The 26,312-nt window shown below is 46.4% G+C and overlaps 1 protein-coding gene across 7 annotated transcripts in view; it reads left to right on the top strand.

Annotated features, from left to right (window-relative positions):
* The window catches only part of SLC4A11 (solute carrier family 4 member 11), a gene marked incomplete at its 3' end in the record, with an annotated part of 94,641 nt that extends 69,291 nt beyond the window's left edge, over nucleotides 1-25,350 (top strand). For 5 of the 7 annotated variants that reach the window (XM_082281954.1, XM_082281953.1, XM_082281951.1 and 2 more), the window contains 9 exons: nucleotides 868-1,000; nucleotides 1,295-1,368; nucleotides 6,069-6,303; nucleotides 7,023-7,129; nucleotides 8,238-8,406; nucleotides 11,429-11,602; nucleotides 16,075-16,270; nucleotides 17,776-17,945; nucleotides 20,970-25,350. In XM_082281954.1, the coding sequence (XP_082138080.1) occupies nucleotides 868-1,000; nucleotides 1,295-1,368; nucleotides 6,069-6,303; nucleotides 7,023-7,129; nucleotides 8,238-8,406; nucleotides 11,429-11,602; nucleotides 16,075-16,270; nucleotides 17,776-17,945; nucleotides 20,970-21,033 (1,322 nt within the window). Of the gene's footprint in view, nucleotides 1-867; nucleotides 1,001-1,294; nucleotides 1,369-6,068; nucleotides 6,304-7,022; nucleotides 7,130-8,237; nucleotides 8,407-11,428; nucleotides 11,603-16,074; nucleotides 16,271-17,775; nucleotides 17,950-20,969 lie in introns of those variants that run through there. The other 2 variants (XR_014226410.1, XM_082281952.1) reach the window with 2 other exon arrangements.
* Between the last annotated feature and the right edge of the window lie 962 nt (nucleotides 25,351-26,312).

Below are 26,312 nucleotides of genomic sequence, written 5' to 3'. Positions count from 1 at the left end.
CACAAAGCCAAGAAACGCTTGGACAAGGCTCTCAGACACATCATGGGATTGTTGAGGTGTCCTGTGCAGGGCCAGGAGTTGGATCGATGATCCTGGTGGGGCCCTTCCAGTTCGGGATGTTCTGGGATTCTCCAAAACCTGAATCAAATTCCTCCCCTTTCCATCACCATCAGAATCAAAATATCCTGAGTTAGAAGGGACCCACAGGGATCATCGAGATCAACCCCTGGTTTACTTCAAGTTGTTTTTCTAAAGAAATCATTTTGCAGCGAAAAAACTTCATGAAAATAAGCATTTCTTCAGCTTCAGTGAGAAAATCTTGGTTTTCTCATGTGGCTGCACTTAACCAGCTTGTGACTAAGTTTTTTTTTGGGTTAGTTTGTTGAGGGTTTTTTTTTTAAATTGATGTTTTAAAGTGTGATCAGCAGCTTTTCAGGTACTACAAGCTGGTCTTAGTGAAAGAGAGTCAAGAAAGGGAACAAGCTCAGTGTAGGGATAATCAGAGGATGGGCTATGACCAGCTGGAAAGAGCAGCTAGGAGACCCCTTGCTCAACAGAATCTCAAAGTATCAGCAAGAGCAAATTCCAACAGTTTTTGTGACCTCAATCCATAGGAAAAATGCTTTGAGCAGGGGGGGAGAATATTTTTCCAAGTGTCTCTCCCCATTTCTAGTGATGGAAGGGGAGAACAGTTTGTGTTGATCCTGTGTCCCTCTGGAAGTGCAGGAATATGGATTTAATGGTATCTGCAATAAATGCCTTGGGGTGAAGTCTTGAAGTGGGTTCTTTTTGGCACGGAGCAGCTGGGAATCCCTGGGTGGCAGTGACAGGAGTTGATTGTGACACGTGAATGCTTCACTTTTGCAGTCATCCGAGGAATCTGTGACGACTACAACTTGGATTTCAGCGCTTTCTATGCCTGGATTGGGCTGTGGAACAGCTTTTTCCTTGTGATCTACTCCCTCTTTAATTTCAGCCTTCTGATGAAGCTCTTTAAAAGGTAGCTATTTGCAAGAAGTCGTATTTTGATCTGATTGTTCTTCAAATGAAAAAATTACACGTTCCACAAGCTCCTTAATTACAAACTTGCTGCAAAATGTGTTTTGTGAGATGAGGCAAGTATCATTTTGGTTTATTGTTCCAGCTTGAAAGAAGTTCTCTGATTGGCTGGGTTTTGTTTCTAAGTTGGAGCCTAACTCAAATTGGTATATTTTCATGTAAATTGATGAACATGCTGCTTTTTCTTTGAACAGAGTTGAATGCAGCGCTGTTAATTCCTGGGCTTTTTCCACAGGTCAACAGAAGAAATAATTGCACTTTTTATATCCATCACATTTGTGCTCGATGCCATCAAAGGCATTATTAAAGGTAAGTCTTGCAACAGTGTTTTTCAGAGCAGATCTCTGCTTTGCTGCCTTGTCAAAGGCAAGCACAGGGCTGCAAAAACGTGTGATGTTTGCTTGTTCGGTGTTCGTTCAAAGTCCCCAGGAGAAAAAAGAAAATCAGTGTGTGAGATGGAAGCAGCCCTTTGTCAGCAGTTTACCTGGGTGTGCGGAATTTTCAGCAGCTCTAATTTCAGTTGGTTGAGACAGAATTGGTTTCTAAATTTTCACCAGATGGGCAAACCATGACGTTATTGATGTGAGAGCCTTCTCCTGATACCAGGCTGCTTTTCATGGTCCTGGCAAAAAAAAGAGTCCAATTTAAATGCAGTGTATGTAGTCCTTTTTCCTTGACATATTGTCCAAACTCTGTGGAGGGGAGTTGAAAGGTGGGTTGAGATTTCCTGGTTTTCCCTGAGCTCTGAGACATTTCTTTAATGGCAGTACAAGGACTGCAGTGCCTCCAGCACGTTCCTGAAGCTCCTCTGCCCTTTCCAGCCACTTGGTTTTCCTATTTCTGGGTTAAACTCTAAATCTCAGTGAAGAGCCTTGGGGTTTACAAATTCCTCTGACACTTCTCTCCCTCCCCACCAGGACTGGTAGGAGGTGTTTGAGAAGGTGAATCATGGTAGCAGAAATACCTTGTGAGTGACAGCCTTTCTGTTCATCCCAGTGAGGAATTGGCCAATACCCCATTCCTTGATTTTTATGACCTGTTGTCCAACATCCCAAAGTTTGGGCCATCCTTTGAAATCCTTCAGGATATACCCAAGCACACTCCCTGTTTTTCAGACACTCAAGTTTGCAGGGGAATGCTTTCCAAGAGATTTGACACTGCAGAGCAATTTGAAGTGAGACACTTTCTCACTTCACTGGGAATCCTTGATTTGCCTTCTGTGCTTTGATTGTGCAATCAGAGGGGTTTTTCCCTCTGCAGAACACCTGCATCTTTTAAATATCCTGCTTAGAGCTTGGTGAGGGAGAAGCTGTTCTGGGATAGTCATTGACTCTGTGGCTGTGAGCTTTGCTCAGTGCCCTGTCCTGGGGGCATGGGACAGTCTCCTTGTGGCACTCAGGTGATCCTCAACAGAACATTCAGCTGCTCTGTAAAAATCAGCAAATATTCACAAATTTTTTGTAGCCCAGAGCTGATCTCCCATAGCAGGGGTGTGGGGTGCAAGTCAAAAGTGCAGGAAGCATCCATGTCTGCCAGAGTTTCAGGAATATGGCAGTAAATCCTTGGAGTATTGCAGTGGGAACAGGAGAAGATCCTGTAAGACAAGGGGCAGTGGCCTTACTGACAGAAACCAGGTTTCAATTGGATATTAGGGAGAAATTCTTCCCTCAGAGGGTGGGGAGGCCCTGGCACAGCGTGCCCAGAGAAGCTGTGGCTGCCCCTGGATCCCTGGAAGTGTCCAAGGCCAGCTTGGACAGAGCTTGGAGCAACGTGGGATAGTGGAAGGTGTCCCTGCCCATGGCAGGGCGTGGAATGAGATGATCTTTAAGGTCCCTTCAACCCAAACCATTCTGTGATTTTAGGTGTGATTAGAGAACCAGCTGAGTTCTCTTTGTACTGTGAAGGGATGAATTTATAGGAATGATGGTAATAAAGTCACACCAACACTCCTTTGCCAGCTCATGTTAGTTCAGCTGCATTTGGGAGCATTCAGGGCATCCACAGATGGGACCAAAGCTGTTTCCAGATGCAGGAGGGCACCGGTGCTGGCAGGCACAGCCTTTATCCTAAACTCTCTTAGAGCCCATATTTAAAAACACGACACCAGTGCAACTCATGGCCACAGGCTCATCTTTGTTCCTCCCCTCCTGTTTTCGAGGAGGTGATGGTTTGCTGCTGCCACCTCCTCCTCCCACTCAAAATTTCGGTTGAGCAGTTCAGGAGGAAGTGAAAGCTGTTTTTTTCTCCATGCTGTTTAAAAGCCTCCTGGTAATGCCTTATCCAGCTGGCAGCAACTCTGGCCTTCCTGAGTGCCAGGGGACAATGCCACCTCTGCCCAGATGTTTTCCCAGCCTGTTCATAGCCTTGATTTTTTGCAAGGTACACATGCAGGAAAGGAGGGGGAGGGACCTGCCCTGCAGAGGAACCAAAACCCTGAGCGTTCGCGCTGTCCCGGTGACACTTTGTTTTTGCTGCCTGGCCTGGCCACCGAGGCTGTGTTTGTTTGATCTTGACATCTGCACTGGGCAGGAAATAGTGGTGAGCTAGGCAGAGGAAAACAAAGCCAGCTCGTGTTGTTGGAGGCTGGAGAAGGGCTCAGCCTCAGCCAGGGCACCGCCAGCTCCACTGCTCTCTCTGAATGTTGGCAGTGAGGTTCACTGAGCTCTGGTGTGAAAACAAACTCTAAATGCTCAGGAATCAAATCCTTCCCAGCAAGGTGGTATGGGATAAAGGTCTCCACTCTCCATCTTGGCGTATTCTCATTACTTTTATTAAAATACAAGAGTAAAGCAAGGTTTTTTCCTCTATCCAGGAGGGGCTGGAGCAATCCTGCCTGGTTTGGTGCATATAAATTGAATTGCAGCCTCAGAGATGGAGCGTGCAGCGATGTAGTCAAGCTGAGCACAGGGCACCAAAGATCAGCCCTAAATACATTATTGCAATATAATCCAGCCCTAAATACGTTACTGTGATACAACCATGTGTGGGAGCTTGAGAAAATCTGCGAGACACAAAACAAAGTCACTTGTTTCTTACTCATTGCAGTGCAGATCTTAATCCAGAGGAATGCAAATACATTCTGCACAGTTCCCAGGTGGTTTGTGCTGCTGGTTTCACAGCTGTGTCTCTAGGACTCAGTAGCACTTAAGGTGAGCAGGCTTTTCCCCCTGGCCAGCTGTGGATTCCCAGGAAATGCTGCCAGAATCATTTTTGTCAGGACAAAAGCGTCCTTTGGCGTTCAGAGCTGGAAAGTGCAAATCCTCCCACAGCCTGTTCTATGCCAGGCTGTGGGTCCTGGCAGTGCCCTGGGCCCCATTTACCTGTTTGCAGAGCAGGTGTGTGTGTCCTGCCAGGGCTGAGGCAGCTGGAGCACGGAGGGAGGAAATAAAGGAGAGCAGAGCCTCTTCCGTAGCATGCCATAGGGAGCACGTGGCGCTAACCGGGGTCAGGGTGGGATTGCTCCTCGCTGGGGGAACCTTTCTGCTGCTTTAAGGGGATCTCCTCACTCCTGGCTGCTCTTGGTGCAGTTTGAGAGGTTAAATTTTGAGCTGTAAACCTTCTGTGATGGCTAAATTTATGTACAGATGTGCTGAATGTGAGGCAGTCTTGTCTCTTGTGGCCTACGTGCCACGCTGCCCTCATCCACTTGTGGAATGCCCAGACTTCTTTTAAATCACCTTTAAATCCTTTTAAAGGTGATATAAGAAAGATCATTACTGCATTTAAAATGGCTTCATGGCTGAACTCAGGACATTTTACACTGAGGTGAGCTCCAAACCAGCAGTAACACAAACTGGGCTTCAGCCACTCAAGGTGGTTGCAAATACCAGTTGGGCTGCACAAGGATGTACAAAGTTTGTTTTCAAATATTTAGAATTAATTTGTCTTCCCTGCTTTCCCTGTGGCCGCTGCAGATGGAAAAGCTGAAATGTTTGAGGCTTTCAGAACCTGGATTATTATTTGAGGGTGGGGGAAATGTTAGGAGGTGCAGCAGAACCTAAGCTGCAGGTGGCTGTGTTTCTGTCTAGAGAGGGTGGTCTTGCCCTGAAGTTCTCTGTGTAAAGTTTGAAGGGGTATTTTGACTGAAATGAAGGAAGGTAGAGGGACTGCAAAGCTCTGGCGTGGTGGTTTCCATCCTCCTGTATTTCCCAGGGAAATTGTGGATGCTGCATGTTGCCATCTGAGCAGATACTGTGGGAAAGCCCAATGCCCATCTCCTCGTTTTACTTCCTCCTTGTGACTCCTCAGGCTGTTGTTCCCCAAAGAGGTTAAATGATCCCAAAACTGTATTTATACACTTGGAGCCAGCCAGTGCCATAGAAATGGGAACACAGTAAATGCTCAAGAGCAAGAGGGTCTTTACAGCTGTCCATTCCTTATATCAATGCCTTTAAGCTGATCTAAAACATTTATGGACAGTCCCAGGGGCTTCACGGGGTGTTTTGCTCGTGCAGGTTTACTTCTGGTGCCCTGTAACTCTAATTTGCATTGTAAATTCAAATGTTCTGCCAGGTTTTGCACATCAGCAACACTTATCTCTAAAATCTGGACTAGCCTTGGAACAAAAGTAATTACTGTACACTGTGTAATCCACTTAAGGATCTGTGCAGCCTGGCTGCTCTCAGTGTTTCCAGAGAATCCCGAAGGAATTTGTTTGCCAGGCTGCTGAAAGCAGGTGTCTATATAGAAATATTTATATGTATATCTAAGAGCAGTGCTTCCAGTGTTGGGAACAAAACCACATAATTAGCCCTGGAAGTCCTTACAGTGTTGCTTTATGGATTCATTTAACTCTTAGCTGTTAAAATAAGTGAAAAAATCAATTTATAAAGCGCTGGCTTCCTGAGAGCGACAGCTCTGATTTCTTTCTGCTGGGTTGAGAAGCAGAGTTAGAAACCAGGTGAAGCATAACATTAATGCTGCATGATCAAGCAAAAAACCCACTTTGTTTTACTTGCTTTGATTGTCACACTCCTCTGCTAACGCTTGCCTGTTGGTTGTTTGTGCAGTTTTTAAGAAATATTACCACCACGGGCACACAGGAGACAGTTACTCGGGAAAAACACGGGCTGATGCTATCCCAGGCCTCAGCATCAACACCACCTTCTTGATGAACTCCTCAGTGAGCGAGAACCAGACCTGCCCTCATGATGGGCACTATGGGCGTGAGACCGCCGTCCTCAGCCTCATGCTGATGTTGGGAACCCTTTGGCTCGGCCACACGCTCTATCAGTTTAAGAAAAGGTGAGTTCTTTGGAGCTCAGACTGCTGATTATTTCATGTTCCCTGTGAGGGAATCATTAACAGCTCAGATCTTAATTCTACAACCCAGGAAAATCAGATGGAAGCCAAAGGCAGAGATGAACTTGGCAGAGCCACCTGGAAATATTCCCAGCAGGACAAAATGTTCGCTCAGTGGATGATGCCCTTCCCTCTTGTGAGGTTTGGCCTCACAAATGACTTCCCAAAAAAGCTTTGGGTTCCCAATTCACGTTGGGACCCCTGTAACTCCCTCCAAACAGGCATTGAACTGCTTTGCTGGGCAGAAATTCCTGATGGTGCAGGAAGGTCTAAGGGGAATGTACCTTCAGTGTGCTCTTGGGAGTCAAACACCAGCTGTAATTTGGGGTTTGCTCCTATTGCTCTTAAAACTCTTCCTTTGAAATGCAGGAAGCAATTAAAGTGGAAATGAGAACAAATTGGTGCTTGAAGGCCTTTTTTTTTTCTAGTTTGCATCTTATTTTCTTGTTTCTTTGCGTTTTGCTTATGCATTCATCACCCTTCAAAGGCCGTAGGTTCCAGAAGATTTAAAGCTGAATGAAAGACTAATTCTTCACTCCAAGTATCTCCTTAGCAGTGCAAGATGGGACTGAATTTTCCCTTCTTCAAGCATTAATGTTGTCTGGATTGAGTGGTTGTCCTGACAGTGGGGTGTTGATGGGAATTTTTTGTCTTTTTTGCAGCCCATATTTGCATGCGAGGGTACGCGAAATCCTGTCCGACTGTGCCTTACCCATTTCAGTCCTGACCTTCTCTGTTGTGGGTTCCTATATCTTCAAGGAAATTGAAAGTAAGTTCTGTTTTTGTTCTCTGGAGTACTAGGGCTTATGAAAGAGAGAAGTGAAATCCTAGAAGGGTTTTGCTAAAAAATGAAGTTCTTCCATATAATTTCACAAATACTGCATGTGCCTCCCACCAAGAGCTCAGATTTCCTCACCATTAGACTTGTGTCATTCAAAACCCTGATCAAATGAGGCTGGGGCAAGAAAAATTATCCAGATGTGCCTTTTCAATGAGTTTGAGGTGTGTGTCACAATAGGGGAGATGAACAATTCCTGGCGATGAACAAAGGGCAGAGTAATCAGCAGGCAGGAAGGGTTGTTGCCAGTCATATCAACATGGAGTTGGTCATCCCAGTTTATCCTCTTTGTGTCCAGTTTGTTTTCCTAATTTAGGTGAAATGGTGCAGAGCATCTGGGCAGCTCTAAGTTACACAAGGAAATCTAAAAACGAGACACCATTCATTGGCCAGATAGATCAACTTTTCCATATCAGGAAGCGATCATGGGGACAGGAATTGCATTGTCCTGCAGTGACGTGAGCGGGTGATGTGAGGAAATGTATGGAAACAAATAAGAAATGGCTTTTTTTTTTAATTGGGATGGCCATTCCATCCAGTTGGATTGCAAAATGATGCGTGGCCATGTGTGATTTATCCCTAGCCATGGATTGCTTCCAGTGGCAGCAGAGGTTTGATTTAGATTTTATACTAAAATGCCTCGCACAGCTTGTTGGACATGAGGAGGTTTTCAAATGCCTCTGTGGGCTGATGAGCTGAGCATTATGGTGCTGGTTAGAAATAAGGTTTCCTCATCTAAAAACACCTCGCATCTGTGGAAAACAAGTTTCCCTCTTTTGTTTTCCTCAAATATCTGTAATGCCTTGCTAGGACTAGCAGTGATCTGTCCCATCAGGATGGCAGCCAAGTCCTAAGTGGATGGAGGAAAAAAATAAATCAAACCAGCCAGATGGACCCATCTTTCATGGCCTCCAGGCTCCCACATGCCAGAACATCACGCCTGCTTTCCTGCTTGCTTCCCAGTAGTTCGTGGTGTGGGTAAAACGTTGATGGTTGGACACGAAGGTGCCTCCTAACATCCTTCTCCTCCTCTTTGCAGTGTCCAAATTTAACTACAATGCCTCTGACAGCTTGTTTGTGCTGGCCCCCGTGCAGTCCCTGTCCATCGGGTCAGTGATGAGTGCCATGGGACTGGGATTTCTCCTCTCCATGCTCTTCTTCATCGAGCAGAACATTGTTGCGTCCCTCACCAATGCCCCAGAGAACAGGTAAGGCCTTTGGTGCTGCTTTTCGCCCTGTTGGAGGGATGTCCCTGGGTTTGTCACCACCACTGCTTGTCCAAAGCTCGTCTGAGCATCAGAAAATGTATTCAGGATGTGTTTCTAGGAATTCCTGTTGCCACAGATGGATGTAACTCTGCTGCTTAACTCCTGTCAGTTTTGTGGCAGCGATCCACAACCACAAACCCTCAACAAACTCAATCACCTCAACCTGTTTCTTCTTTACCCTCTGTTCAACGCCATCATCTGTCCCCTAAAACTCCCAAAGCGTTTTTCAGGAAGAGTTTTGGGAGCCAAAAAGTGGCCTAGTGAATGTGAAGTGGATATTTTGTATGGTTTGAGGTCTTTGGATGCACCTCAAGATATTTAGGGAGTGTCTGAGACGTGTGGACACTTGCGCTGCGCTGGCAGTACAGAGAATTTGTTGAAAATGAGGAGTCAATGACCTACATAAATGTTGTAGCACATTGTGCTGCAGCTGAGCATCAGGAGTGTTTGGAGTAAATTCCAACTGAAAAAAGGTGGAAGTGCAATAAACCAATATGTCCAACGTCTGATAAGGCTCACTTATGTGCAAACTTGAGATGTGGCACTATTAAAATATTCCCCCTGATGGTTTTGTGCCAACTGCAATCAGATGTGATGTCAAGAACAAACGTGGATGACTTTTTTCCAGGGAAACTACCATGTCTCCGAGGATTTTTTGCTAATGTGATGCGTGGGAGGGTTCTCTCCTTGCATAATATCCATTAGCATTCTCCATGTTGTAGCTGGAGTGACACAGCATTAGGAGAGAGGAGACAAGCTCAAATTCAGCTACACTAATTTAGTTTCCTTGACCACCTCTTATCTCTATTATATCCCTTTAAGTGTTGCATAAATCTGTATGTAAGTGGGTCATCTCTTGGCCAATATGAATTTCTTCTAAACTTTTGGTATTTTCCACTAGAATGTCTTTAAGGAATATAAAATATTCTTTGGAGTTTTTCAGGGTGTTTTTCACAGCGCCTTGGTACAGGGCTGAGCTGATGCTGATCAGGTAGTGGGGCAGGGATTTTTAGAGGTGGAAAAACTAGGGCTTGACATCATCTGTTTGTGATGCCATCACAACACCTTCCACTATCCCAGGTGGCTCCAATCCCCATCCAAGCTGGCCTTGGACACTTCCAGGGATCCAGAGGCAGCCACAGCTTCTCTGAGCACCCTGTGCCAGGGCCTCCCCACCCTCCCAGGAAGGAATTATTTTCTAATATCTCATCTAAACCTACTCTGTCAGTTTGAGTCCATTCCCCCTTGTCCTGTCTCTCCAGGCCCTTGTAAAGTTTCTCTCCATCTTTCTTGTAGCTCCCTTCAGGTCCTGGAAGGCTGCAATTAGGTCACCCCAAAGCCTTCTCCTCTCCAGGCTGAACAATCTTGATTCTCTCAGCCTTTCCTCACAGCAGAGGTGCTCCAACCCTCTGATCATCTCAGTGCCTTCTCTGGATTCATTCCAACAGGTTGATGTCCTTTAAACCTTCTGAAAAGAATGGGCAGGACAACAAACAATGACCCTGAGGGTGCTGAAGGTGCCTTTGCTCAGAGAAAGCAGCACGTGAGCAGGGGCCGTGTTTCCAAAGCATGAGCCAATGCAGGAAACACGTTTGCAATCCCACCCTTCCTGGCAGCACCTTCCAGAGGCTTTGTAGGGTAGACACCTACCTGACCTGGTCACCCCACGGCCTCCTCAGTCAGTGGAGGGGGGCACTCCCAGTGGGACCAGGCTTTTTGTCCCAAAACTGAGCCCCACCCAGCGTTTCTGCTGCCCAAACAATGGCTTTGATCTTCATGTGCTTGCTCAGCTCTCCCAGCTCCATGTGCCTCGTGTCCATGAGCATCTTGGTTGGCTCCAGATCTGTACTGAGGTGTTGAATGGAGTCTGTTTGGGTGGCACTGACAAATCTAAATGGTGCTCCCTTTCAGCTGATGGGTGCCCAGAGAGGATTCAGCTGTCAAGTGCTGCAGTGGCAGAAGTACAGCCTTAGACCTTTCAGTGAGGGTTTAAAGTCTGAGAGCTGAATCCTTCCCCAGCCTTTTTTCTAAACTTTACTCATGACATGTCAGCAGTTGATACCAGATGGGAATATTCAGGAAAGGGGCAGACCTTGCAAAAATTGGCAAGGTTAATGTAGATGTGAGTTCAGTCTCAGTGCTGCTTTCTGCACACTCCTGGCAGAGTGGGTGTGCTCAGCTTCCTCAGTGAAGGCTGTCAGATTCCCCATCCCCTAAAAAATGAAACAGGGAGGCTCTGCAGCATTTAATGAACTTAGGAGCAAATCTCCTTGGCTGGCTACCAACCCTTTGGAATGGGTTGCCCAGAGAAGCTGTGGCTGTCCCATCCCTGGAAGTGTCCAAGGACAGGTAGGATGGGGTTTGGAGCAACCCGGGATAGTGGAAGGTGTTGGAACTGGATGATCTTCAAGGTCCCTTCCAACCCAAACCATTCTGTGATTCATTCCGTGATTCTGTGACTACCAAGGAGGAGCTGAAGTTTAATGAATTCCTGTCCCATTTTCTTATCATGCAGTAGCAATTACGTAATTAGGGGATTACTGCAGCATACCGAGCACGTGTTCTGCTCATGGGGAGGGAGAGACATCAGGGTTACAAACAAGAGAGATGAGAAACTTCAGTGTCAGTACTTTGACAACAAATGCTCAGGATTTTATCTGCTCTCTCTGTGGGCTCCCACATGTGGATTTTGTGTAGACCCTGCAATAAATGTAGGAGAAAAATGCTGATGAAGTTTTTATGGGCTGTTATTTTAGTGGGCTGCCTTTCTACTCAGAGTTGTTTTTTCCAGATGACAACAGCTTTGGGAGCAAACCATCACATTTCACTACCTTTAGTGTTCCGACGGTAAATCCAGAGGTGTGAAATCTCTGTGTGTGAGTGAGAACACTTGAGTGTTCAACAAGAGCAGCCTGTAGGGTTTGCACCAGGTGTAACTGCTGTCCCCAACCCCTTGTTCCAGGCTGGTGAAGGGCACAGCCTATCACTGGGACCTGCTGCTCGTGGCGCTGATCAACACGGGGCTGTCGGTCTTCGGCCTGCCCTGGATCCACGCGGCCTTCCCGCATTCCCCCATGCACGTCCGGGCCCTGGCCTATGTGGAGGAGAGGGTGGAGAGTGGACACATCTATGAGACGTAAGTGATCTCTTTGGATTCATTTGTGGCTTCCCAATCCTTTGGGAACAGTGGGTTGCAGGGTTGGGGAGCTGCTGTTGTCTCCGAGATGTGTGAGATAGGATGGTGGTGGAGAGATGCCCCCAATGAGCTTTGATTTGACTTCGTCCCCTTCACTCAAGTGCTCAAATTCATGCATCCTACAGGGATCCCACCCAGTCCGTTGCAAATTCTCCTCTGGAAAAGTCAGCCAAGGCCATTTTCAGTTTCATCCTTGTGGAAAGCTGAGGAGATGCTTTGGCTGGATCTCTCCGGATGCTTTCCCCAGAAGGAATCCAAAGCTGATTCACTGCCTGAAACCTGTCTGGTGGTTATTACGAAGGGGAGGAAAAATGCACCATTATTTCAGAGCTCCCGTAACATCTCCCACCACATTTTGGGAAGGAGATGCTTAAATTCTCTGGGTTTTAAACAAAAACAAGTGTGAAGCCATGGCTGGGTCATGGGTTTCTATTTAAGACAAACTCTTTTGCTGTTCTGAGTTGAGCAACACATTCTTATCACAGACCTATTAAAAAAATTTAAAAACCTTTTTCTCATGAAACAATCTCTGCTCTGGAGCAGATCTGGCCTGTTTGATCTCAGTCTGTTGCAATTGAGTGCTTTTACCACAGGAGTGGTAATTTCCACTCACGTACCATTAGTTTTAATTATCCTGCCTTGGTTTCCATTTTTTGAGTTGCCACTTAGCAGAAGTGAGGCTAAATGGTCATTGACTTTGGGGGATGGAGTGGGTCTGTCTTGCCTTCATGCTTGTTTTGGTGCCAAATGGCCCAGCCCAACCAGGTACAGCTGATTTTTGGGTCAGGAATGGGCAGATTTCACCTTCCACATCGGGAAATTGCTGAGTCCTGCTGCTCCCTGTCACTCTTTTACAGGTCTTTTCCTGGGAAATCAGTTCCTTGGGTTTGTATTCCCATTAGGATATGTTGCTGTCAGTTGTTTCCACAACTATATCTCGCTTGAATAAAAGCTAAATCCTATTTAAAGAAAAAAATCTTTGACATTTGAGTTCTGTAGGGTTTTAATCCATGCCCTTGCTCCTCATGTGCATGATCTGCTCTGGGGTACCTCCACTCTCTGTTTCTTTGAGAGATGCAGAATTCACACATTGAAACCCTTGTTCCAAGCCTCCCTCCTGTGTCTCCTGTTGTCACTTTTAATATCCAAGTGCCTCTTTTTCCCGTTTTTCCACTGTCATGATTCTGTATTCTGGCTTCTCCTTGACAAAGTCAAGTCCCCTGCCTGAACTGAGGACTAACTCCTGCCCTTGTCCTCTTCTCCTTCACCCAGCTGCCCAAAAAGAAAAGCATCAGAGAGGCCTCTTTGGCCACTCTGACCTAGATACAGCTCCAGTGATTATCCTGGAAGGGCTGAGGGATGCCCCGATCTCCCTGAGTGTGTTCCCTCATGGCACAGCTCTGCTCTGCTGGAGGCAAATTGGTGCTGGGAACTGGATATTGGGAGTGAAAAAGGGAATGAGGGTTTCCTAGTGCTTTGAACTCCCTTTCAGACCAAAGCTTTTTGTTCTCTGCAAAGCACTGGGGCTATCACAGGAGGCTCCAAGCAATGTAGTCATCTTTTCTTTTCCATTTTCTTTTTTTTTTTTCCCCTCTTAGCCAGCTCTGCTGAAAAAGAAATGAAGCTCAATTAGAAAATCAGCTCTGTCTCCCTTGGCAGGCTCCTTCCCTGCACTCAAATCAAAGCTCCCACGGGATGATGATATAAACAAGGATAAAGATCTGTCACAGTGAAAGCAAAATTTCCTTCTCCCCTGTAAAGAAACGATTCAGGTTTCCTGTGGCAATCTGCTAACAGGCTCTTGTTGCTTACATGGAGAACTTCAGGAATAGCTAATCCCATGCTAGCCATATTTAGAGGATTTTGGGGAAATGAGCCTGGATTATGCTCTTTAATCTCCCTTAATTACTTTATTTCCATCACAGCACAGACTTTCTGGAGCTGTTTCCTCAAGGGCCAAACCAGATTCTGAACACATGGAAATCAAGGATTCCTCTGTTGACTTAATGTGACTGTGATGCTCTTACTCTGGAAATGAGGTGCTGGAATTCACAGAAGATCCATCTAAGGCTGGGAACATCAGTTTTAAAAATATCATGTTTGGCCAATTATGAGCAATTTTAGCTATGTTCTGATAAAATCTTCCAAACTAATAAGTGGCATTAGCAGGAGCTGGCAGTAATTGCAGCACAGCTTCTCTGGGATCAAACACAGCTCTGTGATTGCTGCATCCCTAAGAGATGGCTGTAGAAAATTCCATGAACTTCAGAGATCTCTTAGCCCTGGGCTGCCACTCTGAGCTTGTTCTTGCAGCCTTGCATCTGATGGAAATGTGGGTTTGTAGCTCGTTTTGTTCCTGAGCTCTGCCATTTGCATGACTTCCCTTGCAGGCTTGTGTGTGCTTGCAGGGCAGGAGCCTCCCCAGCAGGAGGTGAGATCTCTGTCTGAAACAGCAGAAATTCTTCCTCTCTGGCTGACCTGGTGCTGAAGGAACTCTTGCTGTACCTGGATGAGGCTAAATCAGTGCATCCTTCCACTCCTGCTTCTCTGAGCCACCACAGAGGCTCATCGTGGTGCTGACAGCTCTGGAGTGGCCAGACTATGGAATTACCCTGGCACAGCACTTCCAGTTGTACTTTAGGCTGCTTGGCTGTGTTCATCTCCAAGACTTCTGTGGTGATCCAAACCTGGAGGCAGTGGGAAGGATGTCAAACTCTATCCATTTAGGTGATGTCCCAGTTCTACCAGAGCTGGCAAGAGTGAAGTGCTCTCCCTCAGCTTCTCTAGGCACTGGCAGGGACCCCTTGGACGTAGGAGATTTGCAAGAGGATCCAACAAAATCTGTTTGGAAGGAGGAAAGCTGTGGTTTAAACCTGTTGGGAGGTTACTTAAACACCTCTGTGCACCCTGTCCTGGTAATCCTGGATGATGGGTATGCCCTGCCCCTCTACTCACAAAAGAATTCCAGTGCTGTCCTCAGGGCTTTGTGTGCTGTTTGTGGCACCTGTTGTTCCTTAGGTCTTATGATTGCTGCTGTTAATTCTGCCTCGTTGTTCAAATCCTCAGAGCAAGCTTTGGGCTGTTATCCTTTCCCTCCCTCTCCAAATACGGGTGTGGAAGGCTCCTCCATCCCCTCAGTTTCATTTTGCTCCGTGAAGGTATAAACAGATTCGAAGTTTAACCTGACCTTACTTCTAAGCAAAACTCTCCAACTTAATGTTGAAATAATTCAATCTTCTTTAGGACAGAAGAGATTATCAAGTCCCAGCAGTGGATATGCAAAGGAGGGAAGTGTGTTTTGATAAATCTTTGGTGTTAATCCCCGGAATAGTTTGTGTACAGGGTTAATTCAGAATTTGAGGGGTCTCATCTAGGGAATGAGGTCACTAAATGACACCAAAACACCCTATGGACAAAATGTTTCCCTCATAATAGAAGGTTTTATTCACTGGCTTATCCTCTGAATTGTTGTATTTACCTCCTAAAAAAAATGTTAAGAATCCTATTTTTCTCTCTTTATAAGTAGTCTTGACAGATACGGGTTTTCTTTCCTCCTATTGTTTCTGGTGATTTTTTTTTTCAAACTGGGAGGAGATACTCACAGGTTTAGCTGAAGTGAAAAGAAAACAGAGCAGCCTCCCCTCAAGTAGGTTGCTAAAGCTGCTGCTTCCCTGTCAGTCTTCTCCTCAGAAAAGCTCAATCTGTGTCCTGTCAGCTCTGGAAAATTTGCATTAATTAATTACATGTTTTGCATGGTAATAGGCAATTGCCCACAGCAGGATTGAATCCCTGTGTGGTGCTGTCAGCGTTGCCTTCCATGTAAACAGGGAGATCCTCGTATCCATCAAAAATGCTGACTCGCTGTCAGGAGACTGCTGACTTTCTGTTGTTTTTTTTTTTCCCCAAGACGTTCCTTAGTTCCTGGAGAAGTCAATGAGTTTTCTTTGGGACAGAAGCCAGTTGCATGTGCCTTGGGTAAATCAAGGGAAGGATTACTGCCCAGAAAGAGGATTCTTGCCTGGTTTGTTTTTTTGCCTTTTGGTTTTTTGCCTTTTTTTTTTGCCTTTTTTTTGGCCTTTTTTTTTTCTTTGTGCATTGTGCTAAACAGAATCAGTTTCGAGGGCAATTTAGTTCAGGATAGGATCTGTGGAGCTTTGCAGAAGGGGAATTTGGCCCTTTTCCAGCTGCTCTGTTTGAGCTGTGGATTAAGTGCCTGGCCTGGCTCCAGGCAGGCTCTGCCTCCTCAGTGTCAGCACGAGGCCGCAAGTGCTGATTCCAGTGTGGTGGGGATGAGTTTCCCTTTCCCTGGTGGCACGTGTCCTGCTCCCTCATGGAGCAGCCAGCCCTGGGATAAACGCTCATGGATCCTGGGGTGTTATCCTATCTCCTGACCCCTCTTTTCCTGCTTCCAGGATCGTGAGTGTGAAGGAGACCCGGCTGACGAGTCTGATGGCAAATTTCCTGGTGGGGCTCTCGCTGCTGCTCCTCCCTTTCCCTCTCCAGTGGATCCCAAAGCCCGTCCTTTTTGGCCTTTTCCTCTACATCGCCCTGACCTCCATTGATGGGAACCAGCTCTTTGAAAGGGTGGCTCTGCTGCTCAAGGAACAGGTATCTGGAGTTGTGTTCAAACTATTGCTCTCTCAATGTGGGATTTTTTGTGAGGTGGGTTTGTTTTTTTTGTGTGAGGGGTTTTTTTGGGGGAGATTTAACGCCTCTCCCCCATGATGTGTCATCTGCAGAGGACATGCATTTAAAAAGCCATTAATATAAAATATTCAAAAGCACAACATCATGAAATTATGATTTTTGATTTCCCCAGCAAAGCTTCAGGCAGGTAATTTTTTTGTGCAGTTTTACACTTTCATTTTGTGTGAAATACCACAAGATGGGATTTTAAACTCTAAATGAAATTACTTGCATTATTGAAACCTCTGTGATGTGGGTTGAAAACAAACCTGGGAGATGTATTTTCAATCTGTCTCTGTTCCAGGTACTAAAAAGCTGTTAGTTTGCAGTGTAGGTGGTACCTGGAGCAATCTCCAGCTCACCTTCTCTTGTGTAACAAGGGTCAAGGGCTTAATAAGCCCAACATTTGGCTCTGCATCTCTGCTAATCTATCTTGATCTCCAGTATTACATCCCAGAGGTTAAAACTGTGAAATTCGGGTAAAGATTACATTTGTCATGTCAATTTTTGAACAAGGGTTGAGCAGCTACTGATGTATGTGACTTATTCTGGCTTTAGTACGAATTATGTGTGGAATTTTCCAGACTTTGGCGTGGATAATTAAAAAGTATTCTCAAATATGGAAAACTCCCTTTTGTGGAAACCTTTTAATGAGTCATGGCACAATCTGAAACCCACTGAGGCTGTACTGGTGCCAGCAGACAGTCGCTCATCCTCTTCATTGATGTATAGACAGTGAGTCAAAGCCTGTGCTCAGATGTGAGCAAGGAGCTGTCAAAAGAAACCACCATATGTAGCCCATTAATGTCATCTTCCCCCCCTTATTTCTCAAAAATGGGTGGCTTATAGAAGCTGAGAAAATCCCTGCAGTCTGAGCACAGCCTCTTCCTGCACCTCCCTGATCTCCTGGGCTTCCCCTAACGGGGTTCAGCCAAAAGATGGGAGCACCAGGGGCAAGCTTGGAGCCTTAGAAGGTGATAAAATAACGAGGAGCTGGGTTTCAGGTGGAGGAACCACCCACAGTGACACCACCTGGATGCATCTGCTCTCCTTCTCCCTGCACACCCCCTCTGGCTGGGGAGCCCTGACGATCCCAATGCTCCTCAGGGAATCTCATTAGTGCACTTCCCAAGATATCACATTGCACTGCAGATGCTCCCAGAGGCAATCCTGGCCCTAAAGTGTGTCCTGTCTTCTCTCCAGGCTCCCAGTGCCCAGTCATCCTTGCTGCCAATACTGGGGTGTCAGGCACTGGAATTAACCCTACAAATCCCGTGTTCAGCTGCTGAACCTGTTAAGGACCCTGATGTTGATGCATTGCTTGTACAAATTGATGCCTTCCCTTGAACCCTGGTGTTCCAAAGCCCCATTCTGCTGCCACAAGAGCAGATCCCTGCATGTCTAACATGTGGCTCTTCTCTTCCCAGACTGCTTATCCTCCGACCCACTACATCCGCAGAGTTCCCCAGAGGAAGATCCACTACTTCACAGGCCTGCAGGTCCTGCAGCTCCTCATCCTCTGTGGGTTTGGAATGTCACCCCTGCCCTACATGAAGATGATCTTCCCCCTCATCATGATAGGGATGATCCCCATCAGGTAGGAAGCTTGGCTGTCTTTTTTCCCTGTTTCCCGTGCCTTGTTTCTTCAGGCTTGGATGGAAGTGTGAGGAGAGGAGAGACTGTGGGAGCTGGGCTGGTTTAGTCTGGAGAAAAGAGTGAGAGGGGATCTCATCAATCCGTATAAATATCTCCAGGATGGTGTCACAGGATGGTGCCAGACTCTTTCCAGTGGTGCCCAGCGACAGGACGAGGACTAATGGCCATAAACTAAACCACAAAAAGTTCCACCTCAACATGAGGAAGAACTTCTTTGTGTTGAGGGTGAGCACTGGAACAGCTGCCTGGGGAGACCATGGAGTCTCCCTCTCTGGAGACATTTCCAAACCTACCTGGGCACATTCTTGAGAGTCATCTGCTCCAGGGGGACTGGACTGGGTGATCTGCAGAGGTCCCTTCCAATCCCAACTATTCCATGAAATGTGAGTGGTTCCTGCATTTTCCAGACTAACCAGCTCCTGGAAGTGGGTAATGGTGAGGGTTTTTTCACCAGCTGCTCAGGCCTGAGGAGGAATTGGGATTTCACTGCTGCTGGAGTTGTGCAAAGGGTTCTGGGCTGGCAGGCTCTCTTCTTCCAGCTTCCCAGGAGGCAAAACCTCTCCTATTTAGTGCCTGTGAGATGCCTGATCTTCCTGAGAAGCCGTAGTCCGAGCCTCTAGCTGGTACTTGATAATGTTCCTTATCATTTTGCAATTTGATTTCCTCAGGCCAGTGCTCACAGCAGAGCTGGAAACTTTTCCTAAGAGGAATCCTTATCTCTTACCCAATGCTGTGGTGACCTCACAGACCTCCTGCACTGCTGAGTGCCACTGTCAGTGATCAGTTGGGTGAAACTGGCAACATTTCGTCTTAAAATAGATATTTAAAACTGGGAGAACCCCACAATATCCTACAGTCTTAAGAGAGAATTGTTGAGAAATTGAACTCATTTCTTCCTTGGGGTTCATTAGCAGTCACTGCCCATCATTCTTCAGTTAAATCATCCATGCTCTCAATCCTTTGGATATAATGGGAGGCCATAATAAGATCTTGGAAGGAATAGATCAAGTTTCCAGTCCACTTGATTATTTTTAGGCCAGCATGGTACCAAGTGATATCTGCTTGACTCTGAGCTTGCAGTCCCAGAGATCTTCCCTCTGATCCCAAAGTTCAGGCTGCCAGTGTGCTGATCTGCAGAGGCACCTGCTGTGGTGTTTTCCTTGGCTGATAAAGATGGGTCCAGTCCTTTCTGAAACAAAAGCAAATGTCAGAGCTACCGTGGCTTTCAACAGGATCATGGCAGAGCCACTTGGGCTGGGTTTTAAAAGATAAACAGGCTTGGAAAACACTGAAATTATTGTTCCCTCTGGTAGTAATGTCTCACCTGCCCTTCGCACTGGTGGCACTTGGAGTGCCTGGGTAAGTGGCTGGTGAATATTCCCACTGTGAGCAGTGCTGGATGAGCAGCTCTTGTGGGAATTGCAGCTTTTCACACAGGGCAGCTCAGTGCAGAACAGAAAACGTGGGACACAGTCAAATTCAGGTATTGGACATGGTATAAAAACCTAAATTAGTGTGGAGAGAATGCAGTCAAAAAACCTGATTTTGTACTAAGAGCTAGATACTAATATGCAAATATATCTTCTTTTCAGTAAATAAGATGCTGTCAGTTTATACCCTCTGTGTTGCTAACTCATTTCTCTTTCCAGGGCAGTTTTTTCCCAGCAGCTGGATAATCAGCCCTGCTGCCAAGAGGAAGATGCTGCTGCCTGGCACAGCACAAGAATTTGCCCTTGGCTTTCCTTCCTCTGATTTCTTTTGCCTTCATGTAGTTTCTGTGGCCTCCAGCCAAGAAGGCAGCACCATGATCCATGAGCTCTGTAGTTAATGACTTTTTCCCAAAGATTTGGCACTCTAAATAGATGAGGCAGTAGAAAAAATTTAATATCTTCTCTCTTTTTTTCTTTTTAAGAAGTGAAGGGAGAAGGAGGAGATGGGACAGTAGCCAGGGGGTAAAATCAAGAATTGAACACAAATGAGTGAGGCATGGCTTGATGTCCCATCCAGAGCACCAGCCACGTCCCAAAGCCACATTTCCATCTGTCCAACAGCTTTAGAAACATGATTTGTGCTGTTATTAGTGAGGGATCACTGGTGTGGTCTTAGCTAGATGCTGAGAAGCCACTGAAATCCATTAGTGCAGTGGAAAAGAGCCTGTTGGAAGAAAACCTGATCTCCTTGGGTATCCCCAGTTCCTGGTTTCGATTCAGAACTTTGGGATGATGAGGTTTTGGTGGCTCAGAGAAGAATGTTCTCTTCAAGTTGTCTCTTACTGGGCTCCCGTGGCTCTCAAGCATTTTATTCTACGATGGGGCTGTTTAAGGAGATCCTGGTACTTCTCACTGATAAGTGATGTTTGGGATCTCTTGCACAGCTGTTGAAATCTGAAACTGTTTTTTTGGTGTTTTATGAGTTACTTTAACAGCTGCAGAGTTGCTTCCTTGTTAAACAAGGGAAAATGCCGCATAAATATGCAAAAGCAACTTCATAGTGCCTTTCTCACCCGAATATATTAATTTATGAGGATGTTCTTGCAAAAAAATCAAATTAAAAAATTTTTAAAAAGTAAGGGAATCACTGTGGAGAATCTCCATGTGGAGAAGCCAGACACCAGGTTGGGATGGAGTCTTGGTTGGAGTCATGGCTCTGTATTTTTGTCACCCTGAGTGAGGACTTGGTGGTGACAGAGCTCAAGGAAAGCGACTTTCCTCCTCTGAGGATGAGGATTGTTCTCTTTCCTTCCCAGCTGAAAGGAGGGGGCTCCTTCCAGCAGGACCTTGGCACTGCTGTTCCTATAAACACTGCGTTTGCTTCCAGGATTGGTTGGTTTTGCTGTGCCCCACTTTGTGTCCTCCCTCAGCTGGGTGAATGTCAGGGACAAACTCACCTGGGAGCCTTGGGACAGAGAGGAAAGTGCTGCCTGGCATAAACAAGGACTGACTGCATCTCTCTGGCTCTGCCTTAGGTATAACCTGCTCCCAAGGATCATCGAGGCCAAGTACTTGGATGCCATGGATGCAGAGTACTGAAGGGTCCCTGGCACGCAGAGCAGCAAAGACAACTCCTTTGGGGCTGGAAAAGGCGTGGGACCATCTCCTGCAGTTTTCTTTCACCACTTCCTTCGTGCTCTGACATTGGTAATGCCCTCCTGTCACAGCTCCACGGGGCCTGTGCCAGACCAAGGGAGCCTTGGACTTGGGAGGACAATGCTCTCTGGAGCTGTGAGGCGAACAAGCTTTATGGAAAATGCAACTTTCCTCATCCCCAACCCCACAAACCCCAAAGACCAGCCTGGCTGCATGGTTGGAACATCCACAGTTGTCCTGTGTTCCCTTGTTTGGGGGTGGAGGGGGCTTTTTTAATGCACCACATCCTTTTCTTCCCCAACACTAAGAACAGCAACTGACCCTTGTTTTGTAGAATGACAGCCCTGCCCTGGCCTTTTAATCCAATTCCCTGTGCACCCAGTATTCCCAAACTGGTGTTCTGGGTGGGATGGCCTCGTGCTAAACCACTGATGTCAGGAGAGATGGTGGCTGTTTTCTCAGATTAGTGGGTTTGGAAGCAGTTGCAATGTGTACTGCTACAATCCACAGCTTTGGATGAATTGTTAATTCCTACAAACGAGCTGGGAACATCCAGAGGCTGGGCTCGCACGGCCCTGTGGATGAAACCCCATCTGGGTTTTGAGCTGGTTGGGAATTAGTTTGGCTCTTTCTCCCATTTCTCCTGGGTAATCAAACACAGAATTGTAGTTTTTGCACAACTGCAGCAGTTTTTGCTTGCACCCAGAGGGCAGTTGTGTCCAGGTTGCATATACATATGTACAGTAGTGCCTATGTGTACATATATACATATGGAGTTGTGTATATATTTTGCATAGATATACAAATAGGCCTGGTTCTTTCCAAATATCACAAGTGTTTTGTGCAGTCAGTGTTACCCACCATGTCCTGACCATATTACTTGTTCTCTGCTTCAGTGCTGCTTTTTCTCAGTTGAGATAGGGTCACTTTTATTCCTTTGGAAGCTGCTCAGTTACTGGTTTTGTTCACGTGTTGCTTTATTCAAGGTGTTTCTTTGCTTTCTTCTTCCTGTGGCTTGAGACCTTCATCATTCTGTCTCGAGGCTCCAACGTGTGAACTTTCCATTTAATTTTGATGTACAGAATGCAATGAAAGTTTTCCTCCTTTCACCTAATCAGTCCTCGTTGGTCATTTCATTGTTTCTGTTGTGTGGCGGATTCCCAGTTTTCCCCCACTCCCGGACGTTATATTATATTTCTGGATGAATCTTAACTTCTGCTGTCTTTTATATTTCAGTTTATTTAATTTTGCTTGTACTATGGTCAGTTTTCTTATTTGGAGTACTGTGAAACAAGCTGCCCTTTAGTTTCAGTGCTTGGCCCTTGCTGCACATCACAGGTCACAGCGAAAAGTGTTCAGAAAATTGTGGATCTCAGTGATGAACTTTCAAAAGAGTAGAAATGAGGGAAGAAGAGGAATGTAAAATACGAATTTATCAGCACAGAGAAGTGTTTCTTACCAGTTGTTTGCCCAGTAAATGGTGCAGAGTTGTTTTCCTCCCACCCCATCCTCTGCATGGTGAGGGAGACCAACCCAGTCGTGAGGGAGGAAGGCTTTGGGTGCAAAGCTCCTCTGCTGATGCTAAGCCAGGCTCAAGCCGCCGCAGATTTGGTGTATTTGCACTAAAGATCAGAAGGTATTTAATCTCTGTGGAGCTGCCTACGGCGCTCAAACACGTGTGCAGAACTCATTTTTTCATTTTCTTACGAAACCCTTTGTACTGAGACTTGAGGGAGGAGTGAGAGTTTGTAATATCCATGGGTTTGTATATCCCTGAGGGAATTGTAGGGGAAACCCCTCAGCTTAGCAAGCAAAACAATGTCATAGATAGTAAAAAACCAACCTTCACGTGGCACCAAGCTGATCTGAGAGGTCCCAGGGTCAGGGTGACCCCCCCAGCACATCAAGGCAGGGAATTTGGCTTTCAGCAGCCTTGAGGACAGCTCCTGCCACGTTTGATACGAGCAGGTACAAACCTCTGTGTGGTTTCTGACCACTTTCCCCAAGATTCCCTGGCTTTTGAGTCATTTCTGTGCCGAGATCACTCAGAGCTGTTAGCAAGGGCTGCGTGTAGGAACAGGGGCAGACAGGATTTCAGAGGTGGCACAACTCTGTCTGATCTTCAGTCAACAGCAAAAGGGCAGGTGACAGCCAACAGTTCAGGACCTGCTGGAAGCCAGGGAGGGCAGAAGCCTGCTGAGGCTGAAATAACATGTTCTTCCCACAGATGTCAAAAGATTGAAGCCAAGCTGCAATCAGAGGTGTCATCCTCTGGCTGTGTAAAGCTGTAACACACACGTGGCCTGCGGGTGAGTTCCTGGTGTCTCCGCAGGAAAAAGTCACCTTGTGGGGTGGTTTACGTGGTGTTTTGGGTGCTGTGGCTGGAGGAAGGAGAGGATGTGCCCAAGGGAACGTGGCTTTGGGGCTCTGGGTGGGATTTCCTCGGGCACAGAGCCATAGTGGGGTGGACTGGCCTGTTGGTCTTGCCAGAGGAAATAGGTTTGAGATGCATCCTCTGTCCCCCACTTAAGGACCAAAAATGTCCCCATGTAAAGCCCTTTTGAAAGATCAAGTTCAGATCGTGTCAAATGTTGCAGAGAGAATTTAAAATCCAGGCAGCACGGAGGGTTAAATATCCACCACAACTCTTGTTCATATCTTTTCTTTTCCTTCACCAGTGTGACTTCAGTGTTTGCATTTTCTCTGTAGCATCAGTAGGATTCTGTTCTGCGGGGTTTTTGTTCTTACAGAAGTCAGGGGCCAAAGAATCAACTGATGGGAAATCAGCACAGCTTGGGGGGGGGGGGGGGGGCAGGGAAAGCTGTGCTGGCTTGGACTGGTTGAACATTTGGGCCTGTGTCTCAATATTTGGGTAGAAGGGAGATGTGAGACTCGAGGCCTCTTGTCTCCAAAGGGGTTTTCATGATCCTGCAGAGGATTTATTTTATTTTTCCATGCCTTTTCTCTTCTTGTTTGCTTCTGGTTTTGCTGACTTAAGTGCAGGCGTTTCCAGGAAGTAGCTGAGTAGGGAAGGAGGGTTTGTTCGGAGTTGATTGAGCACTTTAATACTTCTGTGAAGGTTTAAGACAATTAGAATGTAAAAGAAGTTTTATTATAAGCTCTTTATATACGCACAATGCTCTGTATAACTGTTGCCAAAGAACTGAGTCTGAAAGGTGTCAAGAGCTGTTGGGAGAGTCCGTGGGGTTCACCTGGCACTGCAAGGTAGGGAAAAGCTTCTGGAACGAGTGGATTTTGGAAGTTGCCGTTTTGACAGCTGCCAAAACGATCAGAAACTGGAGATAGAATAAAGTTCTACTCTCAAACCTGTAGTTTTTGATCCTTGCGTTGAATGTAGGAGCTAGAAGTGAGCTTGACAATTAAAATTGGATTTGTACCTGACTGGTTTCGTTGGTCTGAGACTTTATTTTTTGAAGACGTTCTTGACATGCTGTGTGTGGAAATTGATGTGTTCGTCCATGTAAATGAAGGGAAGGTGGTGAAAAGGTGGAACTTGCTGAACAAGCAGTGCAGCACTTTGGGGATTGCTTAGGAAGCAAAGCTGACAACTCCACTGCAACAACCCCAGACTCCCTGGCATCAACATTTAAAGTTAGTTAATAAATGTCAAGCTCCACTTGGATGTGCATCAGTGCTGCAAAAGGATGGGGATGGAGTAAAGGAATTCAGCTGGTTTGGCTCAGAGCTGTTCCAAGATAAGCCCCAGAACTGTGGGACACAACACGAGCTTCCTGATGATCCAGGGAGCTGGGAGGCTCTGGAAGGAAACAGGGTAGATGGTCACACTCATGTACAGTGTAGGTTCTTCCCCAAAACTCCACATACCCGGCTGCACCCAAAGACCAAGACTTTGCAAACTTGTGCTTCTGATGTTAGGCTGCTTTAGGAGCTGCTGTTGGACTGTGCTCTGTGGACACTCTTGGGAGGAACAGGAAGTTCCCCCAAAGCTGGAGAATGTTGGGCGGTGGGAGGGAAGGGATTTGGGGGTTTTTTGTGGAATTCTCAGCAACAAGAAAGGGACCTGAGATGTCACATCACCAAAAGCACCTCCTGTTTTCCAGTGTGTCCCACCAGGCATCTCCACCATCGTTGTCACACCTTCATGTTACTCCTTTTCAAGCTTTTTTTATTGTTTGTTGCATTCTGCTTCTGCCCTTTGCAGGGTTTTTACCTGCCCAGGAGGTTGATGGGCAGAGCCAGGGGTGGCTCAAGCACCTCTGTTGTGTCTGTTCCCCCAAAACTCAGTGCAAGCTGGTTTCTGCCATCTCCTGACCCAGCTCCCGCTTCCCCAGCCCATTCTGGAAGTTGGCTTTGGAATTTCCACTGTGGAAATGCTACCCAGGTGCCAAGTGGGAATTTTTCCCTGGAGAACCTAAACCTGTGTCTGACAGTGGCTGCTTCTTGGGGCTCCCTTTGCCAGATAAGCAGTGATGAAGGATTCATAACTGTCCAACACCTGCACTTCCCCATCTCTTCAGAAATCTCCTTTCTGGCCCCACTGCAGCTGGGACATCCTCCCTTCATCTGCCAAGCCTCCCAAACAACCTAAATAGACTTAATGGGATGGGGTTGGGCCGTTTTCTGTATTGAGGCCTGTGGATGTTAGAAGAGAATCATCTTCCCTAATTGTTTTCCTGTCTAATTAAGGCATTGAAGGACCAAACCCTGGGCATTCCCCTCCTGGCTGCAGCGCTGCTTGCAAGGAGCAAACCATTGATGTTGTGGGAAGGGAGTTGTTGGGAGTACAAGCTTTGGAATCACAAATTAGAGCTTTCCTCTTTGGCTTTTTGGGTGTTTTCCTTTCGCACTTCCCTGGCTGTGTCTTTTTTCTCTCTTCTTCTCTCTTCTTCTCTCTTCTTCTTCTCTCTTCTCTTCTCTCTTCTCTTCTCTCTTCTCTTCTCTCTTCTCTTCTTCTTCTCTTCTCTTCTTCTTCTCTTCTCTTCTCTTCTTCTCTTCTCTTCTTCTTCTCTTCTCTTCTTCTTCTCTTCTCTTCTTCTTCTCTTCTCTTCTTCTCTTCTCTTCTTCTTCTCTTCTCCTCTTCTCTTCTTCTCCTCTTCTCCTCTTCTCCTCTCCTCTTCTCCTCTTCTCCTCTTCTCCTTCTCTTCTCCTCTCTTCTCTTCTCTCTTCTCCTCTCTTCTCTTCTCTCTTCTCCTCTCCTCTCCTCTCCTCTCTTCTCCTCTCCTCTCTTCTCTCTTCTCCTC

This window comes from Coloeus monedula, assembly GCF_965178545.1.
Source record: "Coloeus monedula genome assembly, chromosome: 5".
Lineage (NCBI taxonomy): Eukaryota > Metazoa > Chordata > Aves > Passeriformes > Corvidae > Coloeus > Coloeus monedula.
Note: the sequence above shows the minus strand (reverse complement) of the source record. Positions and strands in the feature narration are given on the sequence as shown.